This window comes from Etheostoma spectabile, chromosome 8, assembly GCF_008692095.1.
Source record: "Etheostoma spectabile isolate EspeVRDwgs_2016 chromosome 8, UIUC_Espe_1.0, whole genome shotgun sequence".
NCBI lineage: Eukaryota > Metazoa > Chordata > Actinopteri > Perciformes > Percidae > Etheostoma > Etheostoma spectabile.
Window position 1 is genome coordinate 16,701,521 of NC_045740.1, and position 7,645 is coordinate 16,709,165.

The 7,645-nt window shown below is 39.4% G+C and overlaps 2 protein-coding genes across 3 annotated transcripts in view; one reads left to right on the forward strand and one right to left on the reverse strand.

Moving 5' to 3' along the window:
* The window catches only part of cep41 (centrosomal protein 41), a 10,805-nt gene extending 4,425 nt beyond the window's left edge, over window positions 1-6,380 (forward strand). For both annotated transcript variants that reach the window (XM_032523002.1, XM_032523001.1), the window contains exons 7-11: window positions 1,577-1,743; window positions 1,836-1,903; window positions 1,988-2,102; window positions 3,767-3,982; window positions 4,930-6,380. In XM_032523002.1, the coding sequence (XP_032378893.1) occupies window positions 1,577-1,743; window positions 1,836-1,903; window positions 1,988-2,102; window positions 3,767-3,982; window positions 4,930-5,057 (694 nt within the window). In that variant the 3' untranslated portion in view covers window positions 5,058-6,380. The remainder of the gene's footprint in view (window positions 1-1,576; window positions 1,744-1,835; window positions 1,904-1,987; window positions 2,103-3,766; window positions 3,983-4,929) is intronic.
* Window positions 6,381-7,281: 901 nt separating this feature from the next.
* The window catches only part of LOC116693803 (carboxypeptidase A1), a gene marked incomplete in the record, with an annotated part of 12,104 nt that continues 11,740 nt past the window's right edge, over window positions 7,282-7,645 (reverse strand). Inside the window, 1 exon segment of the mRNA XM_032523038.1 lies at window positions 7,282-7,551.

Consider the following 7,645-nt stretch of genomic DNA (forward strand, 5'->3'; position numbering starts at 1 on the left):
TCTGCAACGCAGAATGATGTTCATTTTTTGAAATATGGTCTTGTTGGTTTTAAAATCGGCAATAAAGCAGGGGGTGTTTTAGGGCGAGGCTAGGATGTGATTGCCAGTGAGTAACGTGTAGGGGCTCCTCCCTCTTATCTAAAATCGTCACATCCACAACCACGATGGCTGTGCCCGTAACGGCAAACTCGACAACGGATAGCAGATCTCTACAAAGCAATGGGTGACGTCACACATGCGCTGTCTATTCTACAGTCTATGATACATACAGACACAAAGGCTCACACTTACTCAGTCACGCCCCAGCATCCCAAAAATCTCAACCCCAAGCAAACCTGTGACCCTACACCCTGCACTCAACACACTGTACATTTTGTTCCTTTGTTCATTAGACGCCTGCCTGTCCCACAACTCCACCCTCCTGTGGTTTACAGTTACCTCGTTAAAAATATTCTAAGCGTCCCCTCCTGTCACCTGCGTCCTCTTCCCCCACTCCAGCTTGAACAGGAACCCCAGGAGTGTAACTCTATCTGTGGTCTCTCCATGGGGCCACAGGGGGGGGCCTCTGTAATGGCAGAGCTTTTATTTCACCTTCACCGTGTGGGAAGGACAGATGGAGAGAGAAAGTAGGGCAGCACTGGGGTTAACCTACACAAAGGGACAGTGGTGTGCTTCTAGCGTTTGGCGCAGCTCCATACTCACTCTCATTTGCTGCAGTGAGTCTTTTTCCTCTAGGCTCTGGTTTCACTTTAAAGCAACACTAGAGAACTTTTCCCGCTTCTGTCCCCCTACAGGTTGGAAGCGGATTTGTCCGATCTGGCAAAGTTGCATAGTGCCGTTACAGCCGGTAGCGAGCCGCGAAGCCAATGCAGATGTACCGTTCACCCTGTTACGAGTTGATAAACCACTGAAAAGATTTTGGAAACACTATTTTAAGTTAAGTTACAAAAAGTTCTCTAGTGTTGCTTTAACTGGAAAATCAACCCCTCCCTGCCTTTAGAAGAAAAGAAAAAAACATTACTGTCCTGTACTGAATTATCATAGGAAAACATATGGAAAATAAATAACACAAGTTCCCAAAAACAAATCAAAAAGATTATTATTTTTACTATTATTAATTACTTAAAGCTATAGTGTGCAACTTTTTTATATTAATACATGCCTGTTACATTCAAGCCTTTGCCAAATGAGTTGACGCAAAGCTTACTGAGCTTATCAGCTCCACAAAATTGTCTTTATATTTCTCAGAATTTCTCTGTAGACAAAATGGTCCGTGCGCCAGGCGCTTGGTTCAAAAGAGTTCTACTTACTGTCTTCATTAATTCATAGGTGTGTTTTGGGCGTAACATGAGTGTCATCTCTACTTCCCTTTAACAGCCAGGTGCGTTTGTACCTTGGCACATTGCTATTATGATGGCGGATTTGCATCGTCATATTTTTATTTTTAATCTTTTGTATGTGTGTGTAACAAGCATAGTGTGCACATGCTGTGCACGAGCCCAGGCTCATTTTACTAATCCGCTGTTAAAATTCAATGAAATGCTGATGATGGCTCTTACCTTTTTATCCCTCACAGTGTTATTAGTGGTGTGGGAGAGCTGAACGTCGACAGGAACCATCAGAAGACGGAGAATGAGTTGGTTTCCAGCCCCGAGGTAGCTGACAGGCCGTACCCCGACTGCCCCTACCTGCTGCTTGACGTACGGGACCGCGACCTATACGACCTCTGCCACATCATCAGCGGTAGGTGGCAAGAACATCAAGCTGGATCATCCAGATTCTCATGCAAAAATATATCTTTTGCTTTTTTAATCATCTCCCTCTCTCTTGCACAGCACACAGTTTCCCCATCGCCATGCTATCTCGAACGATGAACCCCTACACCAAAGACGTGCTGGAATATGTATCCTTCTTTGAAAACCATTTATTGTCCAGCCTTACAACTGGCCCTACAATACAGTCTGAACTTAACTCACAAACTGTGTAGAAAAATACAGCGGGGAAGATCATCATCGTGTATGATGAGGACGAGAGAATAGCCAGCCAGGCAGCCACCGTCATGTGTGAACGAGGATTTGAGAATCTGTTTCTCCTGTCTGGAGGTAAGGTCTACTTTCAGAGTGAGGATGTCACCTCATGTATCCTGTATAATCGACGCTATTTGGTTGTAGTAGCTGACTGATTAAAGCATTAATTAAACAAAAACAAAAAAAATCTCACGATTACAAAACTATTCAAATCAGGTTCAGAGCAAATGATCACCGGTTGTCTAGTAGTAACCCGGGGTTGTTTCAACTCAGAGAAAACGCACACAAATTGAGAAGAATCTGTATATTCCGAAAACCAATAAGAACAAATATGAAACTTCATTGCATTAAGACAAAGGGTGTTAGTCTGTGGCAGAGCTGTAATCGGACCTTAAAAGTCAGGCCCGACAGAATTCGTCCCGAGCCCGACAAGTACATTTTGATTGACAGCTTTTTAAAAGCCCAAACCCGTTTACAGCCAGACGTTGTTCAAGTGTTAGCATGCACACAGCTCTTTTGCCTTTTGTCAAGAATGAGTCATTTATACAATTTTTAACATAATTTATTCATGACTAAATGTAGGCTATAGGTCACTAGCCTGTTCCATTTACGTGTTCTCCAAATGCAACAGAGGAGCCTAGCCTCTGAAGGACCTGACGTGGGAGGTCCAGTCCTACCCATTACAGTCTAGGGTCCTGCCAAAGAAGGATCCTCGACTTTGAGAAACGTTGTCTATCTATTGATCTGCGCTCGATTGCTCTTCCTTCATCCTAGTACCTGGATGTCTGTCACAGTAACTTGAAATTGAATGTCGTGAACTGAATTTGAATTGTGAGAACTGAATGTGAAGATATATAGACAGTTGAATTTTCATTGATGATCAAATTTTATTGGATTTCAGTTCCAAACAAATAAATTCAATTTCAAACCACACTATTCAGATTCAGTTTTTCAATGCAACTATTCAAGTTTAGCAATTCAAATTCAAATATAAATGATTCAAATTCAGTTTCTGCACATATTCCAGCCCATACACTTGGAAGTTGGAACAAAGAAATTAAAGGAAGTCCTTTGTAAAATCACATCCATTTTCGTGCTAATTGAAACGCATCACCTGACCGCTCATTTACCACGCAACCCGGAGCGCAAGCCCGAGCCCGTGGAATATGATAGGAATGAAGAGGGGTTTGGGCAAAGATCTTCAGCTTTAGTCTGTGGAAAAGCTTTAATAATGGCCTGAAAAAAATGTAATTTGTCTAAAATTCAAAAACTCTTCAGAAACAAAATATTGAATGGCTATGAGCTTGACCAGTGATTTCTTGTTTGTGGACGGTTTAAAGATTTTTGGTTCGTCTGTTCAGATTATTATTTTGTTGTTGTCATTGTTTGACAGTTTGATTTGTTCAAGCCGACCAAGTTGAACATGGAAATTAGATGGAAATTGAATTTCTATTAAGAATAACATATACCAATTGAGAGGGGGTAGAACCAGAAAGGTTTTCAACTTCTTTCTACCCTTTTGGGCATGAACTATATAACACAAGTTGCTTATTTTTTGTTTATATGTTGCTAAGTATCCTGTCCGTCTTTCTTTCTTTTGTCATCGCTTATCAGTTTTACGTTGTGTTTGGATTTTTTTTATTCACATTGTCAATAAATTGACCCGAGGCAAAGCCAGCACTGTTGCAGGTTCACTGTATGAAAAGGGGTTATCGTCCCGCTCTGCTGTCCTGTCCCAGGTCTCAAGGTAATCGCTCAGAGATTTCCAGAAGGGCTGACGACGGGCTGCATCCCGACCTCGTGCCTGTCTTCTCCCACACCTAAGGGGAAGAAGAGCTCCGTGCCGCAGCAGCAGCCGTCACAAGTAGCAGAGAAGAGGTGGCGGTTCACATCAGACGAGCTGGCCAAGATCCAGGAGCAGCTGGAGGAGATGCTCATCCCCAGTAACTCCAACAGTAAGACCACACCGTCAGAAACGTTTGCATTTGCAGAGCATTGTTAAGGCATTTCCCTGGGAAGAATTTGATACTTACGGACCGGCTGCACGCGTTTGCTCCGCGGAGATCCGCTCTACATAAAGCATAAATGCGGCCCTTTTCCACAGAAATGGATCATACACTCTCTGTATGTCTTTTAAATTAAATTACCAATGTACAGGAAACAACTTAATGACTGTCAATGAGCGTAATGGAAGTTTTATTTAAAATTTTCAGGGGTTTTTTCTTCCTCCCCTCGCCTGCGTCATTTGATAACCGCTGACAGTAGATTGGCATTTCACATGGCTTTGCCGACTCCAAAAAAACTAAAGAAACAACACCAAAAATCTCAAAGCAAATTAGTTTATAAGTAGTTTATGATTTCCAGCCGAATTTCCTTGAAAAACTGCAACATTGCAACCAAAGTACATTTGTTATTCTGGTATTATTGACAACTTTATTCTCTACATGTGATGGATTGTATGCTGTGCACAAATACTTTCTAAGTTACGCTAGCAATTCATTGGGTTTACTGTAATTGATTCAAAGTATGTCAATTGAACACTATCTCCACTTTTTCCTACTGTTAATACCAAATTACATGGTCGCTTCCAGGAACTTTTCCTATGAATTTGAAGTCCGTATCTTTTCTAGGAAATTATAGGAAAATATGGAACCAGTAACACAAAGCATTACTAAACCAATTGTATCAGTCTAGAATCTCTAGATCACATAAAGAGGCTGGGCCCATCCCTCCTAACATTTCTGCACTATCCGCTCCGTGAAATTCTCTTATCAGGCAGATTGAAGTCATGAATCCAAATTTATGAGCAGAACTAGAGAAAGTTAGATTAACGATTGTTATTTTTGCATTGTCTCATCACTTTGCTACCCTTCAGTGTTGTTTGCATGTGTGTTCACCGTAGGCCGCATGTCCAGCCGCATGTCGTCCAGCAGCTCCCAGTCTCAAGCGTCCAGCGCTCGGAGTCGACACGGTTCCTCTACAGCTGGGAGGGACAGCGCCAGGGCTCAGAGCAGTAGACCCTGGAAATAACACCACCCCCCCCTTCAACCACACAGATATACCCAAACAAACATACCTCCAACACAAACCTATTTATTTCACGTTGCATTACCCCTCTCCACAACAGTAAGGAACACAATTTGTTTGTCCCAGTGTGCAAATTAATCCTCTTAAGATACAGTCACAGGTGGACAGGAAACACATCACCTACTATATTACAGCAAATTGGAGACATATACATGTGTGTTTTAATCCATACATTACATGTTTGTAACACTCTTCCTCCAAACAGATGCTGAATATGGAATTTTGGAAATCACACACACCTTGGGAAAGTTACTGCACAACACCAATTACACACAGTTGTTTTAACTGTATGAAATAAAAATAAAAAAGTAAAATCTGCAGGAACAGAGACATTTCATTTCAGACTCCTCAGTAACCAGTGTAATACTGAATTCTTCAACTTCACCTCTAGAGATTTATGTCTGACTAAAGTATTTTCCCCTCAATGTTCTTTTTAATTTTCCTCATGATATTTAATAAATGGTATATATTTGAATGTATGCACAGTGCCTCATCTGTGACCTTGAAAGCTGATTTTTTTGCACTCATTTATTTTTAATGTAATACTGTTCCCATCTATGTTTTTTTTCCACAACTTTTTGAACCTGTACAGATAATCACTTCATTTTGTTGATAATGTGTTCTTTTGTTTTTTCATTATGTCCAGAAAGGTCACGTTTAGCTGCAGCCACCAAATAAATGGCATTCTTAAAAGACATATGTGCTGGAGGCAGAATAACTGAATGTTGATATGATGTGATGGATATGCTGGGAATCTATGTTTTACATGAGATGTAGTTTATAGTTATAATGTACAGTGACTGAGCTTGATCCATTTTGTAAAATTAAGTAAAGCCGTGCTGTATTTTTGTAATTTTCTCCACATAGTGGACATGATGTCTTATTGTGATTCCTTAAGTGACGATACAGATAATGGTTATTGTGACTTTGTGTGTGTGTGTGTGTGTGCAGTACTGTAAATTGTGATCACACTAACCGATCGGCCTTCACTCAGATAGTCATTATCACAAAATTGCCATGTCACTAAAGGAAGGAAACAAGCATTTTGTCATGGCTGTAACAGAAAACACTTCAGTACCCGCAGATGCATCTGAAAAACAGTATTGATCATTTGTTGGCATGGTGGTGACTTATTCCATGGTTCTTGGTCAATTTTCTTCGTTGTTGCAGCCCTTTTTGTGATTTCTTAATTGTCTTAACTCACCTTCATAATCTGATCACATTCATTTGTTTGTAAATGAAAGTCAAATAAAGTGTAAAAATGTCTACGTAATGTAAATTTGTCTTACTAATAAGGAAGTTGTGAAATGTTTATGCAAGAAATAGATTTATTTATTTTGTTCAATAACTTTAAATGAAATCTACTGTTTGGAGAGGGACTGGTCTAATTTGCTAGTGTTCAAACATCTATACACTATAACCACCTCTTACTTTGTGAAACTTACATTTAAAACCCCCAAAATTAAACAAAAAAGAAAAAAATTAAATTTCCTTGGAACAAGCCCAGAAAGGAAACTGACATTTTTATAATCATGCTTTTAGGGTCAGAGTTTTTATGGTTGTATCCCACAAGCATAAAAAAATGACCAGGATGAGACAGGAAGAAATACACTGGGATCAAACAAGACCGGAATAAAGTCTCCCTCTGTGTCACACCAACGTTTTTGTACATGTTTATTAATTTATGGTTTAAAAGAATGGCAACCCCCCCGTCCACTCATACAATATAATTATTACCTGTCCCTCACACGCAACACATACCATGAACTGTTCCCCTCCCACACATACACATATGTAAATAATCGTTATATTTTTGTAAATCTAACTCGCCATCATTTATCCTGTATTATAACCCGCTAATACATATATAATCCTTTTACTACACACTCCTGTATTCTGTATAATCTGTGCATAGACCTCCATATTTATATTTATACACTACATTTTAAGTCCCTTACAATTACTTACTTTTTTGGTTTAACAATACTTTATACTCTGTTAATCTGTATTTGTCATAGAGCTCCCATATTTATATTTTTACACAACATCTTAAGTTCCTTACTATTACATTTGGTTACATAAAATTATATACAATATTTATACCCTGTATAGCAATTCTGGATAGATGTAAACCAATTCGTTGCTTGTACTTGTGACAGTGCAATGACAATAAAGTTGAATTCTAATTCTAAAAGCAGATAAAGATTGATGAGAATCTTTGTAATAAGAGGTTTAAAGCATGTGGAAATAATGCATACAGAGGTGTGAAATGCAGATGTACATGAACATGTTAATAATGTGCATAATAAATGTTCGACATGCCCAACATGAACCCAATTATAAAGCTTTAAAACCATAAAGAAATAGAAACTGCATATTTCCAGTGTACACGTTTATTTTTTTTCACTTTGTCTAAATGACATATGATGATGATCTAATATTAGTCGTTAAGATGACACAGGGACTTTCACTTGTACACACACACACATTAGTAGGTGTTCTTGGCGGTGTGATCCATGATCGCCATCAGA